This window comes from Aegilops tauschii, chromosome 6 (genome assembly GCF_002575655.3).
Source record: "Aegilops tauschii subsp. strangulata cultivar AL8/78 chromosome 6, Aet v6.0, whole genome shotgun sequence".
Taxonomy (NCBI): Eukaryota; Viridiplantae; Streptophyta; class Magnoliopsida; order Poales; family Poaceae; genus Aegilops; species Aegilops tauschii.
In genome coordinates, this window is record NC_053040.3 from 478,821,864 (window position 1) to 478,842,965 (window position 21,102).

General features: G+C 44.2%; 3 protein-coding genes across 11 annotated transcripts; all 3 read left to right on the forward strand.

Moving 5' to 3' along the window:
• The first annotated feature begins 516 nt into the window (after window positions 1–516).
• On the forward strand, window positions 517–6,062 carry LOC109768608 (DNA (cytosine-5)-methyltransferase CMT3). Of its 2 annotated transcripts, XM_073502612.1 has the most exons (20): window positions 519–1,061; window positions 1,144–1,240; window positions 1,710–1,817; window positions 1,899–2,030; window positions 2,115–2,214; window positions 2,719–2,873; window positions 2,953–3,018; window positions 3,100–3,312; window positions 3,409–3,467; window positions 3,545–3,611; window positions 3,694–4,023; window positions 4,103–4,171; window positions 4,247–4,337; window positions 4,406–4,489; window positions 4,633–4,754; window positions 4,830–4,934; window positions 5,101–5,144; window positions 5,248–5,317; window positions 5,396–5,499; window positions 5,589–6,062. In XM_073502612.1, exons 1-20 carry the CDS (start codon window positions 589–591, stop codon window positions 5,791–5,793), a joined length of 2,694 nt encoding a protein of 897 aa, XP_073358713.1. In that variant the 5' UTR covers window positions 519–588; the 3' UTR covers window positions 5,794–6,062. The 2 variants fall into 2 exon arrangements, with proteins under 2 accessions (XP_073358712.1, XP_073358713.1); XM_073502611.1 differs by having other exon boundaries at window positions 517–1,061; window positions 5,248–5,499.
• Window positions 6,063–6,186: 124 nt separating this feature from the next.
• On the forward strand, window positions 6,187–13,752 carry LOC109768609 (uncharacterized). 8 transcript variants are annotated; one of them, XM_040393055.2, is made up of 11 exons: window positions 6,187–6,848; window positions 6,925–7,144; window positions 7,889–7,999; window positions 8,083–10,358; window positions 11,103–11,175; window positions 11,317–11,799; window positions 11,890–11,986; window positions 12,080–12,726; window positions 12,802–12,884; window positions 13,215–13,327; window positions 13,423–13,752. In XM_040393055.2, the coding sequence occupies exons 1-6, from the start codon at window positions 6,688–6,690 to the stop codon at window positions 11,464–11,466; spliced, it is 2,991 nt and encodes a 996-aa protein (XP_040248989.1). In that variant the 5' UTR covers window positions 6,187–6,687; the 3' UTR covers window positions 11,467–11,799; window positions 11,890–11,986; window positions 12,080–12,726; window positions 12,802–12,884; window positions 13,215–13,327; window positions 13,423–13,752. The 8 variants fall into 8 exon arrangements, with proteins under 8 accessions (XP_040248989.1, XP_040248991.1, XP_040248988.1 ...); XM_040393057.2 differs by having other exon boundaries at window positions 12,620–12,726; window positions 12,802–12,890; XM_040393054.2 differs by having other exon boundaries at window positions 12,620–12,726.
• A 5,422-nt stretch (window positions 13,753–19,174) lies between these two features.
• LOC141026230 (uncharacterized) lies at window positions 19,175–20,740 on the forward strand. The gene has a single exon (XM_073502224.1). It carries the CDS (start codon window positions 19,175–19,177, stop codon window positions 20,738–20,740), a length of 1,566 nt encoding a protein of 521 aa, XP_073358325.1.
• Window positions 20,741–21,102: the final 362 nt, after the last annotated feature.

Consider the following 21,102-nt stretch of genomic DNA (forward strand, 5'->3'; position numbering starts at 1 on the left):
CCAATTAGGAGCTTCTAAAAAGAAAGGAGCTCCCCATTTTTCCACATCCTCCTTTCGTTTTCTCTTCTGTCGAGGCTTTCACATCTATTCCCTCCGTTCCAAAATAGGGTCATCTATTTTGGAACGGAGGGAGTATGTTTTTTTACAATGCTTTCACACCCTTCTCAGTTTCACACCGTGGGGCCTGGTGGGGCGAGGGGTAAAAACCCTGCTCTGTTTCACACTGTGGTGAGCGTGTGCCCCACCCACCCGCGGCCCACCCGCCAGACAGACAGGGACGACACGGCAGAGCGCGGACACCCACACCCACCACACGAACAGTAACAAAATTCAAAATCCCGAATCCCCCCGAAAATTCGAACCGTCCCGCCCACCCCACGCGCACGCCCCAAAATTTTCGGCTCCGGGCACCCCCTCCCGCCCGCTATTTCCATCGCCGCCCGCCCGCTCCAGTTCTAAAACCCCCAGCCCTCCCCCCTCCCCTCCCACCCCCATTCCAATCCCCAAACCCCCAGCCGCCGAAGCCCCTCCCCCCTCCATCCCAGATCCGGACACTCCCCCGGAACCCTAGCCGCCGCACGCGACCCCATGGCGCCGCCGAGCTCGCCGCCCTCGGCCGCCGCGCCCGCGCGGTCCTCCTCGCGCAAGCGCTCCGCCTCCGCCAAGGCCGCCGCGCCCGAGGAGGCCACGGTCACCAAGCGCCCGCGCAAGGGCACCACGTCCGGCAAGAAGAAGCCGGCGGGCAAGAAGAAGCAGCAGAAGGCGACCAAGGCGCCGCGGGAGAAGAAGGCGAAGGCGGAGGAGAGGCCGGCGCCGGAGGACGAGGTGTGCGCGGAGGAGCCCGACGAGGAGGAGCTGGCCCTCGGGGAGGAGGACGAGTCCTCCGCCTCCGGCGAGCAGGAGGGGCAGGCGGCGGCCAAGAGGCGCGTGGCGCAGCCGTCCAAGAAGGCCCGGAACGTCGCCGCCGGCGACAAGGAGCCCGAGTTCCTCGGCGAGCCCGTCCCCGCCGACGAGGCCCGCGCCAAGTGGCCCCAGCGCTACCAGCGCGGCGCTCCCAAGAGGTGCGTGCGCCGCCCGTCCCGGATCAGATCCCCGGCTTTGCATTTTTCTTGGTTGTTGAGCCTTGTGTGCTTGTCCTCGCAGGCCGGAGGATGAGGAGGACATGAAGGCGCGCGTCCACTACCGCTCTGCCATGGTCGACGGCGTGGTCTACGCGCTGGGCGACGACGTCTACGTCATGGTAAAAGATCGGCTCCACACCTTCCTACCATAAAAGTGCCTGCTTTCCTCCGTGAAACTGTACTTGGGTTCTGATGCTTGGTTCGTTCAACGGAGCAAGACGGAAAGCCCCGTTTTTTTTTTGTAAAATAATTTAGTAATTGCTCCACTGCTAAGGCCTGCCACGCATAAAAATGCTCCTGATAGGATTTGAAATGGATGCACTCTAGAATACTCAGATTTTCTTACAAAATGTCTTTCCATTTCTGGCATTAAGATTTTTCTGATTATACAATGGATGCTCTAAATGTTGCTTAAGGTGGATCTGGTTGGCAAAGTTTGCACTACTTGTTTTCACATTGTTCTTCACTGTAAACTGAAGTATTGGGCAGAAAATGTATAACAACCAGATAGTTGAGCTCTTGTATTTTTACCCTGCTTCAGTAATCACTTCCTATCTTAAATTGTGATTTGTTTATTGCCATTTATAGGCTGGGGAAAACGAGGCTGATTACATTGGCCGAATAACTGAGTTCTTTGAGGGTGTTGACAAGACCAGCTACTTCACCTGCCGTTGGTACTTCCGTCCAGAGGACACGGTGTGTATTGATTGAGCATTGTTGTAGTATGCATCCTCTGCACTAATGCCTGGCTAGCTTATAACAACAGTTATCTTGCAGGTCATATCTAGAGCCAAATTTGTCAATGATCACACACATGACCCAAAGCGTGTCTTTCTCTCCGAGGAAAAGAATGATAATCCACTTGACTGCATCATATCGAAGGTCAAGATAATCCATGTTGATCCCAATGTAGGTGCCCCTGTTCAAAACTTTGTTAAGTGTGAATGTGCCATTGATACATTGTTTCTCACTGTATGTTCTCCTTGATTTCAGATGGACCCTGCAGCCAAGGCCAAACTGGTGGCTCGCACTGACTTATACTATGACATGTCATATACTGTTGCTTATTCTACATTTGCTAACATCCCATCAGGTAATTGCAGTTTCTTGCTTACATTATTTGCACATGGCATTGCTCTTACACAAACTAGTTATTGATCTGTGCATTGTGTGCTGCTGCTGCTGCTGCATGTTTCACACACTATTTTTTACTTATTTTAGCTTCTCCAGAGTTCATTGCAAGGGGTGCTTTGGTTTTCAGTTATCTCATAAGCCTTGAAAAAAATAATAAAAAGAAATTCTACCATTCCTTGGTGATTGTAATCATGTCTGGTTCTAAGTTTCGTCACTTCAACTTGTACATGCAACTTTCCACATATGCTGCTGAGCTAAAATTTCTATGATCCTCCAATGTTAAATCTAATCCAAGTTGTTTAACTCGTGATCTAAAAAATGATTACTTTATGACTAAATAGTTTATTAGTGACAGCTAAACTGGTTGACTGATTATTTACTCTCAGAATTTAAATGATTGATTTGCCCCTGTATTCTTCCATCTTATGATCAATATTCACTTTGCAATTTGCATTTTCTGTAGACACCACAGAGAATTCTGGTATTTCTACTGATGCTGATTCAGAGAATGGGGCCCCAGTAAAAACGGCATCCCTCCTTGACCTGTATTCTGGTTGTGGTGGGATGTCAACAGGGCTGTGCTTGGGTTCAGCGCTTGCTGGCCTCAAACTTGAAACAGTAATAACCCTGCCCAACATTTTGTTTAAGACTGTTTTTGTCATTTCTCAGCACTAACTGCTCTATTTCTTCTTCATAGAAATGGGCTGTTGACCTGAACAGCTTTGCATGCAAGAGCCTTAAATATAACCATCCCAAAACAGAGGTGTGGCTTGTAAATTTCATTCTTAGATTCTAGTATTTGTTCTTTAGACCTGGTATGAAAGATCTTTATCTCTGATTGTAGGTTCGAAATGAAAAAGCCGAGGATTTTCTTGCACTTCTTAAGGAATGGGCGATTCTATGTGACAAATATGTCCATAGCAATGATTCTGATGTGGCAGAACCTGTAGAGGAAGAGGAAGATGATGAGCCTCTTGGAAAGGACGAGTTTGTGGTTGAAAAGCTACTTGAGATCTGCTATGGTGGCACTGGGAGGAAAAATGGAATCCATTTTAAGGTGCTAATGCCATTCTCTTTGGCCTTCCCCTTGTGGTAGTGTTAGTACCTGTGGTTTTTATGCATAGATCAAATTATCTAATATAATCTGTTACAGGTTCAATGGAAAGGATATGGCCCAGAAGAGGATACCTGGGAGCCCATAGAAAACCTGAGGTAGGTACCTCATTTGCTGTATGCTCACAGCATTTTAATTTCAGTTTGCAGTGCACTGACTTTTGTTTTGTACCCAGTGACTGCCCATTGAAAATTAAAGAGTTTGTGCAAGAAGGGTACAGGCGAAACATTCTACCCCAGCCTGTGAGTAACTTTTCTTCTCTCAGTTTTTTAGTTCCACTCCAGATTGTCTGATTCCATTTACTTGTGCTGTCAAAATCCACAGGGTCAGGTTGATGTTATTTGTGGTGGCCCGCCCTGCCAAGGGATAAGTGGGTTCAACCGATTTAGAAACCGTGATAACCCTTTAGAAGATGAGAAAAATCAACAAATGGTTACCTACATGGACATTGTCTCTTATCTGCAACCAAAGTTCGTCCTGATGGAGAATGTGGTGGACATTCTGAAATTTGCTGATGGCTATCTTGGAAGATATGCATTGAGCCGTCTTGTATCTCTGAACTACCAAGCCCGCCTTGGAATGATGGTAGCTGGTTGCTACGGGCTTCCTCAGTTCAGAATGCGTGTGTTCCTTTGGGGAGCTCTCCCTACCATGGTTTGTTCTGTTTCTTTGTCACTATTTCTGCTACAAATATGTTGCCTCGTGGAGTGATCTGACGTATTTTGCCTGCCAGGTCCTCCCAAAGTATCCTCTCCCTACTCATGATGTAGTTGTACGTGGTGGTGCTCCAAATGCTTTCTCGGTAAGTCTGATCACAAATTTAATGAAATGAATTGGGAGAAAGGTAAATCTGCTGACTAGCTTGTTTCATTTGCAGCAAAGCATTGTTGCATATGATGAGACGCAAAGACCGACCTTGAAGAAAGCTCTCCTTCTTGGTGATGCCATTTCAGATTTGCCCAAGGCAAGTGCTTTCTTCCCTTGTTCATTTCTGCCTCTTCTACATTTGTTCTTACGTCCATTATTATGCAGGTAGACAACTATCAACCTCATGAGGTAATTGAATATGGTGGTCAACCCAAGACTGACTTCCAGCGCTACATACGACTTAGTCGTAAAGGTAATACATATAGCTCTACCAATAATATGAATTTCTTCTTCTTACTTTGTAAAGGGCCTTTCCTTTTTCATTTCAGATCTTATTTCCTGTCTTATGCCTGTATATGTATAGTGAATTTTGTTCCTGCTGCTTCAAATTTTCAGATATGTTGGACTATTCATTTGGTGATGCCACTTGTCCTGAAGAAGGAAAGCTCTTGGACCACCAGCCTTTGAGGCTAAACCAAGATGACTATGACCGTGTCCAGCAGATTCCGATAAAGAAGGTAGGTGACTGAATAGTTTCAGTGCTTGTTCTCCCACTTTGCCTTCTGTGTGACCATGCTGGACCTTTCTTCCAGGGAGCGAATTTCCGTGACTTGCCAGGAGTCAAGGTCGGAGCGAATAACATTGTGGAGTGGGATCCAGAAGTTGAGCGTGTCTACCTCAAGTCCGGCAAACCTTTGGTACAGATTCTACTGCCTAATTCCTCTTTGAATGTTTGTATGCTGGTGCAAATTCTGTTACACGGCCTAGGATGCTACCTGAACATAGGAGTATAGGACAACTGCTGCTAGCAATGAAAGTTACAATGCACAATTTGCTTAAATGCTAGCTTGTTCATGTGCACAGGTTCCTGACTATGCAATGTCCTTCATCAAGGGCAGATCACCAAAGTAAGTGCCTTTAAAATGTCTTCTTTTATTTCTCCATTTCTCCAACTGTACTGTGTTACTACATCTTCTGTTACTCACACAATGTGTTACGATGTTTTTGCAGGCCGTTTGGTCGGTTGTGGTGGGATGAGACAGTTCCCACGGTCGTGACCAGAGCAGAGCCGCATAACCAGGTCAGTTTTGGCACAACTTCCAACGCTGTCTGCAATCAGTTTTGTGCTTGTTGCTTAGTTTGTTTGTGCTGCCTGCAGATCATACTGCACCCGAATCAGGGACGCGTTTTGACTGTCCGTGAGAACGCAAGGCTGCAGGGTTTCCCCGATTACTACCGGATGTACGGTCCCATGAAGGAGAAGTAAGTTCCCCTATGCTGTTCAAAATTGAAAACTGAGACCAGTTCTGAAAACTGAGACAGAAACTGAAAGAACTCGATGATGGTTGCAGGTACATCCAAGTGGGAAACGCGGTGGCTGTCCCTGTTGCGCGGGCACTGGGCTACTCTTTGGGCCGAGCGTACCAGGGCGAGGTGGATGCGGGGTATGATGCGCTGTTTGTTCTTCCTGACAGCTTCACCAACATCGGACAGACCGGTGCGAGGGCAAGGGCCTCCTCCGTTGGCACCCCTGCAGGCGAGGTTGTCGAGCAGTAGAACAGAGCCTATCTGTTGTGTTATGTGGGGTGGGGGTTCGAGTCTAGTCCATTTGTCGCGGGAACTAAATTGCTGCAGCATGTAAGGATTGCTCGAGTTGTTACCGTTTGTCGCTGGTTGAACTTGTGATCGTTGAGATCCTTGGTCTTAGATGAAGAAACTAGTAGTATGTTGTTCCATTGTTGCTACCCATTGACAATTATTATTGTCTGTTGCTCCATCACTGGAATTGGTCTGGTGTATGTGAGATTTGTTCTATTTGCTGGAAATTCACCGGCAGTTAAAGTTATGTGAAGCTCAAATTGTAGATTTGGGCATGGAAGGATAGTTGATAAGCACAAAGTTAATGTGGGGCTTCTACTTTTTGAAATGCAAAGTTAATGGTTAGTACAAAGTCAAATCATATCTAACATATCTGTATGAAAAGAAAGAGTAGAAAAGGCAGAAAAGTGCAAAAAAAGAAGTCTTCTGTTTTTCAAAATATATGGGTAAAAAAAGGAAAGAAAACACCAGAGGGAGGTTTGAACCTGCAGTTCTACATTAGATAGAACATTTAGTGATTCTTCTATTAGAAACAACATTAGGCTTTATCTAAAATTAAAAAGATGGAAAAACATGGCACTGTTGATAGGACGCATGCCTCTTGCAGATCGGAGCTACAACCGTGATCCTAGGTGTTGTCGTCTTTAATGAATCAACCGTTTCAATCCGGAACTCTATCGCCGAGTCGTTAAATTTTTTAATTTAAAATAAAGATACAAAAAGGACATCATGTGTCCAGCAATTATGAAGGGAAAACAATAGACAATACAGTAAAAATTCAACAAAATGCAAAACGGTTAATAAAACTTGCAAAAAACCATACACATAGAAATCTCTCCATGCCGCGGTCTGATGTACGAGGACAAAGAGTGGAACATTTTGCAGTTTTGCCCCTCAAACTCCTCTGGGTCTCGCAATGCCGCCCCCCTGCGCTCGCCGCCTCGCCGCCCACTGGCACTGGGTCGTCGACGCCCTCGCCGGCGACGAGGCCCTCGACTTCTCCCTCATCAAAGGTAACGCCGTGTCCGAAGAGGATCCCTTGCGTACCCCGTTCGTCTCCACGCTGTCGGTCATCTCACCTGGGGTCAGCTATCGGTGCTCCGCAGCGCTGGTGGGCGCCTCGCCGGAGCCCCTCGCGGGCGCGCCGGAGGCAACGCGGGAGAGGCTCGCGCTCCGATGCCTGCGGGAGGTCGCCGCCCAGGGCGAGGCCCCGTCTGCGGCTGCGGCGGCGGCGGCGGGGGGCAGGACGATGCTTAGGGTTGATGCCGCCCGCTCCTGCGAGGAGTTGCTGCTCGAGCTGCTCGGACAGGTATGCGTTGCTTTTGTTACCACGTGCACTCTTTCTGGTTGTTCAGAGCTTCAGATTTTTGATTTACCTTTTGTCACTGAAGTAATATACGTGTAGTGGAGCGTTTGAAGTTTCATCCAGGTAGAAATTATAGCATATCACGGGCTCATGGCATTTGGATAGAGTATCTGATTGCAGCCACACATTATCGTTTATCACAGTGAGTTGAAATAAAATAAAACCAGGGAAGTTTGCACAATTTGCATTTTGCGATACAAATTGGATTTGTATTTCCTGGCGCTGATTAGGTGTTGTTCACCGAGCCATTGCTATAGTTCACCAATGTTGCTACGCTAGATGATGTTATTATTTGAGCTCATGTTTTCTTGTGATATGAAACATGATATATCCCTCGGCAATTATGTCTCAAGTCCTGCCAAGTGCCAATGGTATTCTAGCTAGTTATAAGTTTACGATGTCCCCAAAGATCAAAATAGCATCACTTTACAGATTAATAAATTCTTCAATTTGTGTTAGGAGCAGGGATGTGGCGGATGCCATGTTAGATATTTGCATCAGATAATTATGCATGTGTTCTAACAGCTACACATTTTTTTGTGACTAAGCTCTCCTATAATTTGGCAAAATAATCATCATATGTTTTGGTGTCTTTAATTTGTGGAAGCTAATACATACTGCAGTTTAGTTAATGCCTAGATGTTGATGTTTTTGAGGTTTTGCTTTACATGAATGTAACATCTGCAGGTTGGTAGTTCAGGAAGCTTGGAGAAAGATACGGTTTCGCCTTTTATCAACGATATACAAAAGTTTATATGTACCAAAACACCGGTTTTACCAGAAACTTCTTTTGAGTTGGTATGTGAAAACAGTTATTCTCAAAACCGAAAATAGAAAAGGACTCGATTCACTTATGATTAAGCTTCTCATTTGATGTTCAGCTTAGAGAAGTGAACCCAGAGATCGCATCTATGGTCCCACCGTCCCCAGTGGAGCAGGGTGGCAAGAACAATGGTAATGACCAGTTGTTCTGCAGCATCAGCCCGGATCATGTAAATACAGAGAGGCATCGGTGCCATACAGATAGTTCTGATTTTCAGCGACAGAAGGATCCTATGGAGCGAACTCCAGATTTGCATGAACCATCTAGGCTGTACAATCGCCCTCAAGAAGATACCATTGGTGTCAGTGTCAGGTCCGCACAAACGAGTCCAAGTAAAGATAGTAGAAACACGTCCATTACAGCTGAGCCTACTTCAGCTAGCTGCAGTGCTGATTTGCTCCGAAGTAAGGCTAAACTTATGTCAAAGCAGGATGCGGTGGAGACTACCATGTCCCAAGAAAAAAGTCCAACTGCCATTCTTCAGCGAGAATCCTGTGGAGACAAGTACAGAAATCCATGCCACGATAATGATGGAGAGAGACCACATGGTGATGACACCAACATTCATTTATCAAAGAATCTCAGTCATGAAGGATTGACCATGCAGGCTATGGTGGCTCCAGATTCTGACAGAACTAATGCTTTACGGACAAATACATCTGAAACAAATCACTTGCCTGAGTTTGTTGCTGCAGATGTTACAGGCGTGATGACAGAATTACATGGCAGAAAAACCCAAAGGAATTCACCGCAACATGACAGTGGCGAGACAGCAGTTCAAGTTCGGGATGAGGGTAGTGCCGGGATTCAGCCAGTGGAAAAGGATCCTGGTCATAATGAACTGAATCTGCAAACTGCCGGTGTTGTACCTTCTGTTAGCTGCAACAGGGCTGTTCAAGGAGATAAATCTGAAACCAACCTTCAACAAGAGAATGCTACAGGGCATTCTAAAATATTTGAGGAGAAGAATGATGATAAGGCTCATCTCGAGGTCAGTTGTGCTGACAAAGCTAATCCAGCACTACTTGATGATGTCAACATCTTGGAAAATAATACATCCGGTGGTAGGCAGACTGCTCTAGATTCTCCTTGCTGCAATGTGCCCTCCTCTAGTCAGGATAAAGATGCCAATGGTTCCATCAAGGGCCTTACGGAGCAAGATTTGTGCATAAAATGTGGTAAAGATGGACAGTTGCTGAAATGTAGCAGCTGCTCATTAGCCGCCCATGATGGCTGTTTTGGTTCACCAGTGACTTTTGATGCTTCTGGCCAGTTTCATTGCCCTGTATGCTTCTATACTAAAGCTACCGAAGCATATCAAAAGGCTAAAAATGCATATTTGGAAGCTAGGAAGAACCTATCTTCTTTCCTTGGCACAAAGCAATTCCCAAAGTTACATGAACAATCTACTGGAAAACAACAAACAGCTACCAACAGCAAGGATCAATTGAATGAGTGTAATACATCCAAAAGGCAAGGTAACCATCAATCTGAAGCGGATAATCTTTCTCATATGGATGAAGAACCTAGTCTGCAGAGGAATAAGCAGAGAACAAATGATACAAGTGTTGCTTGTCCTGAGGATCAGTTGAATGGGTGTAATACATCCGAAAGGCAAGGTAACCATCAGTCTGAAGCTGACAACCTTTCTCATAAGGATGAAGAACCTGGTGAGCAGAGGAAGAAGCAGAAAACAAATGATACAAGTGATGCATGTCCTGAGGAGGATCAGTTGAATGGGTGTAATACTCCCAAAAGGCAAGGTAACAATAAGTCTGATGCATATAACCTTTCTCATAAGGATCTAGAACCTGGTCAGCAGAGGAAGAAGCAGAAGACAAATGCGACAAGTGATGCTTGTCGTGAGGATGTAGTCACTGAAAAGGCATCTTTTGGTCTGAATTCTAATATTGCACCAAATAAAGATTCTGTACTCCAAAATAAAAGAAAACAAGTTCATGTTACAGAGCATGAGCAGTCTGTGGAAAATGCAGAAGCTCATGAAGATGGTAACAACAATTCATTTTGTGAACCGCAACATTCATCTCAGAACAGATGTAGCCCTGTTGTCAATCAGAATGTTGAGGCTGACAAACATGTCAGTCTTACAAATTCTCATGAGTGTGAAAGTTCTGATGAAATAGAAGCTACGTCTTCAAATGATTCCGGCAAGCAGTCGTCACCCCCTTGGCGAAACATGAGACACCGCAAAGCAAAATTTCAAGAAAAGGAGACGGTAGTATCAGAAAATTCTAAAAAGGCATTGGGATGCCAGGATCAGCACATGCCTTCACCATCAAGGAAACGGAAGTATGCATATCCACCCAAGCGTTAGTAAGTGTTAGGACTGGGCTTCATAAACACTGATTTTCCTGATTCTATTCTTTGGAAATGTCTTTGAGACTGATTAACCTAGAATTATGTAACATTGAACATCTTTTTAGACTTGTGATAAATAGAGTTGTAGGGTGGATGTTTGTGAGATCAAACCTACTGAGTTCCAGTGCTCTTGCACAAGCACTTCCTATTATTCGAAGTTCTTAGTTCAGCACCATAGATAATATGGTGCTAATTAGCTTCGCGATGATCGAAACTTTAGGAGATGTTGTACCTCTAGAGGAAGTGGCAACTCTATGTCATGATATTGATACAAGGGTAAGTTGCCTCTTTATTCATGGTTAATTTCAAATTCAAGAGCTTTTGAGAACTCATGGTCAGAATGAAGTTACATACGGGATAGCGAAGTGAAGACTGTAGTTAACTGAATATGGTACTGAATGCTGGCATATATTAAGGCACGCTATTATTTTAAAGCAGTTTGGCACAAGCACAACTGGGCATTACTCTCGTCTGCGAGACAATGCCTGCATTAACATAATCTGTACAGATAGAATGGTAGTGCAAATGTATATTTTACTATTTTTTTCCCGTATTTCATTTAGAGTAGTAATGTTTCTTAGCACAGAGTCCTATTCGGATGTTTTCCAGTTATTGTGAAATTTTCTGTATTTTGAAGTGTACAATTTAATAGCGTCTGTTTTTGTAATTCCAAAAACTGAGCCATATCTGTCTTTGCAGCTGTAATCCTCTTGCACCAGCTGGAAGGCGCTCAAAGCTCTGTTGGACAGAAGAAGAAGAGCAAGCTTTGAGGGTAAGCATACCCACCCCAGGCTGTTAAATTTCATTACTTATGCTGAAATCTTGCACGACTGAACTTTCCTTGTTACCAATGTGTATGTACTCATGCCCTTGCTAGCATACTAACATCAATTCATTGGCTATTCTGGCTCAGGATGCAATGTTAAAATTCACCCCAAAGGACGATGAGCTGATTCCATGGATTCAGATATTAGAATATGGTAGGAATGTGTTTCACAAGGCACGCCTCCCGAGTGATCTGAGAGTCAAATGGAGGAATATGAAGAAGAAATCAGAATCCTAGTATTGACTGGCACCTTATGCAGCAACTGTGCCATGCCTGCCCTAACCCATTATTACCTCCTCGAGCTAGCCACTTGTTCATCGGACACCTAATGCAGCAAAGGAGCAAGACGAGGAGGAGCTGGTGCTGGGGGTGGATATCACCTCGTCCTCGAGGGAGCAGCAGGAGTGAACGGAGCACGCGGCGGCCAAGGAGGTGTGTGGTGCAGCCACCCAAGAAAGCTGGGAACGCGTCTGGTGGTGACATGGAGCCCGATTTCCTCGGGGAGCCCTTCAACGCCGATGAGGCGCGCACCAAGTGGCCACAATGCTACCAGCGAGGCCCCGCAAAGAGGTATGTACGCCGGTGTCTGTCCTGGATCTGGTCTCCGGCTTTTCCCTTCGGTGGGTGGTCTTGTGTTGAACCGTGTACGTTGTTGCACAGACCAGATGAGCAGGAGGATGTCATGGCGTGGTGCCAATACCGCTCTGCCAAGGTTGACGACGTAGTCTACACGCGGGGCGACGACGACTATGTCATGGTAACAGATCTACTCTGCATCTCCTGTTCCCTGGCTTTCCTCTACCAGAAAAACTCCCTGCATTTTCTGATTGCAAAATAAGTGTATCTGCAGGCTAACTATGCCATGACTGGCTGCAAGCCTGTTAAAAGTGCCTGCTCACTAGCTTAGTGTGTTCTCCCTGAACTTCAAATACACCGAGGAAGTCTGGTTTCCTCCATGAAACTCATGTACTTGTATTCTGTTGATTCGTTTCTTCAATGTAGCACCGGGGAAACCCTTGTTTTTGTAAAATAATAGTAATTGCTCCGCTTGCATAGAGTAGCTACTGTTTACATCTGTATACAGATGGCTTGACACATGCATAAAAATGCTCCCGATAGGATTTGAAACGGGGTAGTTTAGAACATTTGGATATTCTTACAAAGGCTATTCATTTCTGGCATTACGATTTTTCTGATTGTATGATGGATGCTCTAAATGTTGCTTAACCTGTTCTTCACTGCAAACTTACATGAATCTATGGCTCTTTATCCAAAAAGTTCCACTTTGATTAAAATGCGTAACGACCAGATACTTGAGCTCTTATATTGCTATCACTCTTTAATAATCACTGTCTATCTTAAATCGTTGTTTTCTTTTGCCATTCACAAGCTGGGGAAAATGAGGCTGATTACATTGGCCGAATAACTGAGTTCTTTGAGGGTACCGACTGGTGCCACTACTTTATATGTCGTTGGATCTTTCGTCCAGAGGACAAGGTGCATATTGATTAAACATTGTGGTAGTATGCACTGTCTGTTCTAGATAGCATAGAACTAATAGTTATCTTGCAGGTGATATCCAGAACCAAGCTTGTCCAAATGTACGTGCGTTCTCCGTGAGGAAAGAATGATAATGTGCTCTACTGCATCCGAATGTAGGTGTATGTTCAAAACTTGGTTAGAACACGTGCGCGCGCACACACACATACATTAGTATTTGATTTGGTGAGATGTATCAAGTTAATAGTCATTAGCTGAATATATAATATAATTTGATAAGATTCACCAAATCTTGTACTTTAACTGTATATGTATTCAGTTAATGGATACTAATTTAATACATATCACCAAATCAAATAAACACAATATATTAATATATTAATTCACTTATTGGCTATTAATTTCATTAGATTCACCAAATCTTGTACTTTAATGTGGTGAATCAGCTATAAAAAGCCTTGCCCATTTTGTTTGTTCTCCTCCAGAACTCACAAATCGCACAACGATCGACAACTCTCTCCTTAAACACTGCAACTGGTCAAGATGAGGGCTACACAGGTGTTGTTCCTGGCCCTCGCCTTACTCATGCTAGCATCAGGTACTCATTTGTTCGTGTAATACATTTCTGCACAGTTTCATCCAACAAATAATGGTCATGTTGTGACCATCCTTTTCTTCATGGAGATTTTGCAGATGTGGTAACAGAGGCGTCAATGGATGATAGCGTTAAAATCTTGAGGTGTGCGGCAACCAATATACCATCACCACAGCCATGTGACAACTTCACTTGCGAACTGGCATGCTTCAACCTTATAAAGTTACCCAAACAAGGCAAGTGCACTGATTTCCAATGTAAGTGCATGATATGCGAAGACACCCCTCCATTATAATGACAAATGGGTGGAAACTAGCTAAGGTAGGATGACATGTTCAATGGAATGATGCGAGGAAATCGAAAATGGTGTAGCTGTAAGGTTGTTCACTAATAAACGACATATTATGAAGAATGATGGATTTGATCTAGCTTCTTGAATGATCTAAAATTGTGAAGCTATTGCTACATAATGTTTATGTGTATTTTCTTCGGGCATATTATGTTAGAATATTTGGGCTTGGCCCAATAGCTAAATCCTAATAAATCTCAAAGGCCAATGAATAAATGCAAGAGTGGAGCTGCAATCTTTAATCCCACGCCACAAGTGGAGGTTGTGTGAGACCAACTTATATAGTGGAGTCTCCCCATGGAAATACCTAGTGGGTCTCGGATCCCAATGGACCTGAATTGAAAATAATAATTTAGAAAATTCAAAAAGAGTCAAAAATTCCTGAAGCCTTTTGGAATCAAACATGATCAGGTATTACACTTGGCGTGAAAAGTTTTGCGAAGGAATAGCTTCGAGCCTTCAACCGACTCCATGGCCAAGAAAACAAAATTGCGAGTACAAAAAGTGTGAATAGTAACTTTTATATAGTGTTGATTTTTTTCCGCCTAGAATATCATGACAGTCATTCATTCTCGAAACTTTTCACATGAGTGTAACACCCGATCATGTTTGGCTCCAAAAAGTTTCAGGAAATTTTGACTCTTTTTGGGTTTTGTATTTTTTTTTTCAATTCGGTGTATTGGCACCCGAGACCCAAAGATCAGCGTCAAGTCTCCCAACTCCATTAAGTGATGGGTATGAAGAGAGAAAAAGAACCCCACATGCGCGAGCTCGCCTCGCCGGGCTCGGACACGGTCCGGGATGAAGGTGCGGGCCTGCGACATGCACGTGAATGGTCTGCTAAAATGCGGTTCGTGGCCTTACAGGAGTGTGGCCCTTTTGCCGTTTTATTTTTTTGTTTCTTGACCAGTAAGTTTTTGAGTTGGAAACCTAGTCGGTCTGAATCTATGGCTCTCTATCGAAAAAGTGCCACTTTGATTAAAATGCGCAACGACCAGATAGTTGAGCTCTGATGTTGTTATCATCCTCTAAGTTGAGCTCTCATATTGTTACCACTCTTTATAATCACTCTATCTTAAATCGTGATATTGCTTTTGCCACTCACACGCAGGCACCAACACACGCACGCGCGCGCGCACGCGTCCACACACACGCATTGTATTTATTTGATTTGTTGAGATGTGTCAAATGAATAGTCATTAACTGAATATATAATATAATAATAAGATTCACCAAATCTTGTACTTTAATCGAATATATATATATATATGCAGTTAATGATAATTTAATACATCTCACCAAATCAAATAAATAGAATACATATATATTAATTCATTTATCGTCTATTAATTTCATAAGACTCACCAAATCTTGTTCTTTAATTCAACGAATCAGCTATAAAAAGCCTTGCCCATTTTGTTTGTTCTCCTTCAGAACTCACATATCACACAACGATCAGCAAGTCTTTCCTTCAACGCAGAAACTAGTTAAGATGAGGACCGGGTCAACCATTATCCCATTACCAAACCCATGTAACGACGACACTTGTGATATGGCATGCTTCAACCTTATGAGGGTGCCCAAACAAGGCAAGTGTGATGCTGTCGGGTGCAAGTGCATGATATGCGAACCACTGTAATGAACAAATGGGCAGCAGCAAGGTTGTTCACTGGTAATCGGCATATAAATAATGATGAGTTTGGCCTAGCTTCTTGAACTATATAAAATTATGAAGCTATGCTACATAAGGTTTGTGTGTACTTTCTATCATAATCCCGGTAGTTACCGTTGAACATGTGTACATGTACGTAGGTCTGAGTTTCGTATGCAGTACCTGTAGTGTCTGTCTCCCTCTGTATGTACGTGACAAGATACCGATCGCACCCTTGTACCTATATATATGTGCCTAGTGGACGATCAATAAGATACCGATGCACCAAATTATTCTCTATAGTTACAGATCAAGAGGGACATCTCTCACAATTTCCGTGAACAACTCTCTACACCACGGGGAACAATTCTCACCTTTCACAGGAACAAGTACAAAGAGAGGAGGGATTCGGCAGGGGAAGAGAGGAAGGTATGTGTTGTTGATCTGGCTTCGTCTGAAACAACACTCTCATCTTCTTCAGTTTCACATAGCCGTGTGTTTTGGGTGGTGTGTTTGTTTGGATGGGTGGTGTATCTGTTTGAATGGATGGCGTGGAGCCAGATCCTCTAACGTGCCAAGGAAAGGCAGGGAGACCTACAGTCCCCTGACTTTGCTTCGCTGCCGGCGCATGAACAGGGATCTAACCTGCGTTTATATACAGTAATTTTTCTATATAACCTTTTTTCGAACATTTCTTGAAATTGTGATTTTTAATTGAGAAGAACAATTTTAGAAATTGAGACATGTTTTCGCAAAAATGAGAACAAACTTTTAAAATTACAATTTTTTTAAAAGAATAATAATTTTACAAACTTTCAAACATTTTCTGAAATGTGATTTTTTTAAAAATGCGTACTTTTTCATAAGTTAACCTTTTTAAAAAAATCTGCAAACCATTTTTGGAAATGTAAAACATCGTTTCAAACAATTTGAACTTGTTTCGAAAAAGCACAAACATGTTTTTAAAAACACGAACACATTTGATTTTTTTTATAAACATGATTTTTTTAAATGAAGAATAGAAAAAAAATAAAAAGAGAGGAAAACGAGTGAAGAAAAAAAAGATAAAAGAAAAAACAGAAAAAACATGAAGAAAAAAAAAACGTATCCTAGCTAGTTGGACCGGCTCATCTGCGAGTGGAGGGTGGACTTGCCACTGGGATAAAAAAAAAGGTCAGGCTTCACTTACTAGTCGAGGTTGGACTTACAATTAGGGATAAAATGACGGGTCCCATTTGCGAGTCGAGGGTGGACTTGCAACTCGGACAAAAAAGGTCGAGCCCCACTTGCGAGTCGAGGCTGGACTTGCAACTAGAGAAAAAATGTCGAGGCCCAGTTGCGAGTCAAGGGTGGGACTACAACACGTAAAAAATGTCGGACCCCAGTTGCGAGTCGAGGGTGAACTTGCAGTTGGGACACTCGAGTCAAAGGTGGACTTGAAACTGGGACAAAAAGGATGAGCCCCAGTAGTTAGTCAAGGGTGCACTTGTATTTCAGAAAAAAAAGATCGGATCCGAGTTGCGAGTTGAGATGGACAGATTTTTTCCAAAAGGACCCCCTGCCGAGATGAATTGACAAAAAAGACTATCTGTGGATCAATTTGACAAAAAGGACCCCCTCAGCGGTGGCGGCAGGCGACACGTGGCACCTGCCGCCACGCCAGGAGGCGGCGGGCCCTGCCGCCACTGCAGGAGGCGGCAACAAGGGTAAAACGCGATTCGCACAGTACCCCGAGCCGGGACGGAACGGGCGAGGCTAGGTGGGCCACGCCGCCACTATGCGAGGCGGCCTCTGTTGCCGTTGTCGCTCGCAGGCCGACATGCCGTGCTGTTCGCGGGCCCAGCCTGTGGGCTACGCCGCCACCGCAGCAGGCGGCATCCCTCTGTTGCTGCACGCGCGACAACGTCGCAGACGGCGCTGATTCCCGTGCCGACGGCGCTGATTTTCACGGGCGGGAATCTGTGCATATTTGACCGCTTGTGCTGGTTGGTTTTCCTTACTCGCGATGATTCTGCTGCCCGCGAGCTGGCTTTTGCGACTGCTTTGTATGCACCCGCACTGATTCTGCCGCGGTGCTGCCTAGGGACTCAACTGCCTTTTGCTTGAGCGGACGCGACGGCACTGCGGGAATCACTCACCCAGCGCTGGCTTTTGCTTCAAAGGACGCGATGGCACTGTAGAAATACACTCACTCGCTGCGGGAATCCGAGGCTGCGGTAGGTGAGTTTATCCTGTTGTGCCGACACTACAGAGATCCTCTTATTTTTATATACTATGCTTCAGCTCCGTGCACAAGCACACTGTCTCTGGCCTCCTCTTCTGCTCTCTAAGTCGTAAGAACGGAGAGAAAGAAGTACTCACTAAGCACTTTCACTCGTGATTTAGGGCGATTTAGAGTTGGATTTTGAATATGCTGAAGTGGAAGAAAAGATAGACGAAGGTAAGATCTATCCATTTTTGTTGGTTTCGTTCGCATGCATGATGTTTTTACTCTTTTTGTTTAGTTCATAACTATGTGTTCTCTGTTTTGTTAGGCATTATTTCATCACTTTTTGGAGTCATTTAGAGCTTCAGGAGTACGATTTGCCTAGCAAAGTGAACTACGAAGTTGAAGATCAAGGTATGAGCTTTGCAATAAATTGATTTTTTTTTTTGCATGCAGGGTGGTAATTAGTTAGTCTTTTAGCTCGTCATTAGCTATGCAATGTTAGTGCTTAGAGGTTAGAAATAATTTCAGACGACAGATGTACCATTTATAATATATTTTTTAGAAGAGTAGGTTGAAGATGTTGTATCGATGTTAGGTGCGTCCATTAGTATTGACATGCGAGAAATCTTAATACGGTAATTAAGAAAACTTGTACTGTAATTGTTCATTGCATGTGGTACGTTATTTCATGTGGTATGTTTATTAATAAGTCTATAGTTAGAAAACCGTAGGTCTACTTTGTTATGTCGCAATAATCTAAATTTTATATGTTAAGATTAGGTGCTAATGTACTTAATGATGTATGTAATTAGGTAAAATAATTCATCTTAGTAGCAAACAAGGAGGAGATGACGTGATTGAAGAAATTGTGTATCCATCTTCGCTGTCCCTTGTGAGGTGATGACCACATACATGCAAGTGCTATTTTCATACTTTTGATAGCAGAAAAAAAATCCGTGTGTAATATTGATGTTCATGTGATAATAGGTCGACTCCGTTCATATATTACTGGTGACGGATATTTATTCAAACTATTTGGACGCTTAATTGCATTCGCAAGCACATCCATATTGGAGCTAAGGTATAAAATGACGCCGTAATTTTGTTAATATTTTTTATATTGATGTACTGTTGTGAATAATGTGCATGCCGCTGCAAATATTATTATTTGTAAATAAATGATTGCTATCGTATGATATGAAAAAAATTAGTTTTTACTAATAGTCGTTTTTCCAAAAGCTCAGTTTTTGCATGTTACGAGAATCAGTTTAGGATATTTTTGGGGTAGTTGGAGAAAAGCAAACAGAGTTTTAGTTTGTGACGCTCGTAGACGAGTTAGAGAAAAAAAAAGATCTCTAAATACCCATTAACCAAACAACCCTGGAAAGTCTAAGCAAATGATTCTAAAAACAAAACGAATATTTGTAACGAAAATACGATTATTATTTTAGTCGTCTGATATGTAAATGTTGCCATCGTACTACTATTAAATGTTCAGTTACTAATTGTTTGAAATGTAAACATGTATTTTGGTTAGGTACTATGGAAAATTTAGTAGTGTACTATGGGAACGTCTTACGGGACGGTCCTTTCGGGGTGGATGTGTCCTTGTGCGAGTCGACTACAGTTGTAGTTAGAGACATGGTGAACGTGGATTACGCAGCTGTCAAAAGGTGCATCCGAGCGGTGTTTGGCCCAGGGATGCAGGGAAAAAAAATGACAATGGAGGCCTTCGTCGCTGACGGAGCAAATGATGGGACAGCTGCCCGTTGGGGTTTGCGGCCTGTCACAGGTGATCAGTCGTCGGGGTCGTACATGAGGTTTGCAAGCAATCCCAATAACCCAGTGTTTGGTCAGCCGATGGTGTATGTGGAGTTCATTTCAGTCACTGATGTTGCCGGATGCAGTAGCAGGGGCGGTGAGGTTGAGTTGGCCATCACATCAGCCCCTAGCATCGGCCTATCGGAACCGACGGGCGACCAGCCTGTGTATGACACAGGATATTGGTCTGCGGCCGTTGACATGAGTGAACACATGGAGGGATTGCCGGAGGCGCTCGATGATGACGATCACTCTTCCGCGTCTTCCGAGTCAAGCGAAGAAGAAGATGTTCCTCCCCAGAGGGCGGTCGCGGCGTCACTGCAACCTAGGTTTTTACAGGATATGAGCATCACAAATGAATTTCACTCTGTTTCTGGCCTAGAAGCGGGGAGCCTGGAGGTTGGGCAGGTTTTCCCAGACAAGAAGTCTGCTTACCAAGCAATTAATAGGTATGCAATCGCCCTCCACCGCCAGCAAAAAGTGAAGCAGTCTGATAAAAAAGAGTTGAAGGTCATATGCATCCACACCGCGGAAGGTTGCCGCGGAAGAGTTCTCGCTAGACTGAAGCCTGGGGTATGTCAGTCATGGCATATCACAAAAATAGTGCAGCATAGCTGTGAGCAAACTGTGACTCTTTCAAATCACTGCAATGTGACGGCAAGATATGTGGCACAGGTGATGGAAACGATTGTGCAGGGAAGTCTCAACATTAGTGTTAGGGCTTTGCGAAAAGATGCAGAAGATCAGATTGGCTTCCCTGTCAGCTACAGCAAGGCTAGGCGTGCGAAGGAAAATATATTCAAGAACTTGTATGGAACCTATGAGGAGGCCTATTCTTATGCCCCCAGAATGCTTCATCAGATAGCAAGTGCTAATAGGGGGACTCAAGTTTGGCAGAGAGAACGTCAGAACCCAAAGAACCCGGGTGAGCTAATCCTGGACCGCTTATTCTGGGCATTCGCCCAGACTATACAAGCCTTCAGGCACTGTCGCCCGGTATTATCAGTTGATGGCACCTTTCTCACTGGAAAGTACAAGGGCACACTATTGGTGGCGATTGCAGCAGATGCAAATAATCAGCTTCTTCCTATTGCATACGCACTGGTCGAGAGCAAGAACAAAGATAGCTGGTTGTGGTTCCTGAGCTGCGTGAAGATGGGTGTCGTGAAAGAGCGTTTAGGTGTTTGCATCATCTATGATCGCAACACAGGATTATTAAGTGCTCTCAACATAATTAAGGAGTCGTCAGAAGAGTGGGGGTGGCCGGATCTAGAGGGAAGGTGGTGCATGCGGCATTTGGCAGCAAACTTTACTCCAAATTCAAGAATAAGGATTGGTTCAAGTTATTCAAGAGGATGTGCATGCAGAAAACTGAAGCCAAAATGAATGCCATCTGGGCAGGTATCAATGGTGAGATCGAGCGCGCGGCCTTGCCGCAGAGAGAAGACCGGAGGGGTCGAAGGACGGCCATAAATTTGAGCCAGTGGATCGGCGAGAATTGCCCTGATTTGTACAAGTGGGCGCAGGCTCACGACACCGGGGCTCGGTATGGAATAATGACCAGCAACATGTCAGAGGTGTACAATGGTGTTCTTAAAGGGGTGAGAGCCTTGCCTATCACAGCCCTAATTGAAGAAACTTGGAACCGGACCCTGTCATACTTTGCAGACAGGGTTACCGTGGCTAAAGCACAAGTTGAATTGAACAAGCCATGGTCCGAGAAGATGCAAAGACATCTGGACGAGAAA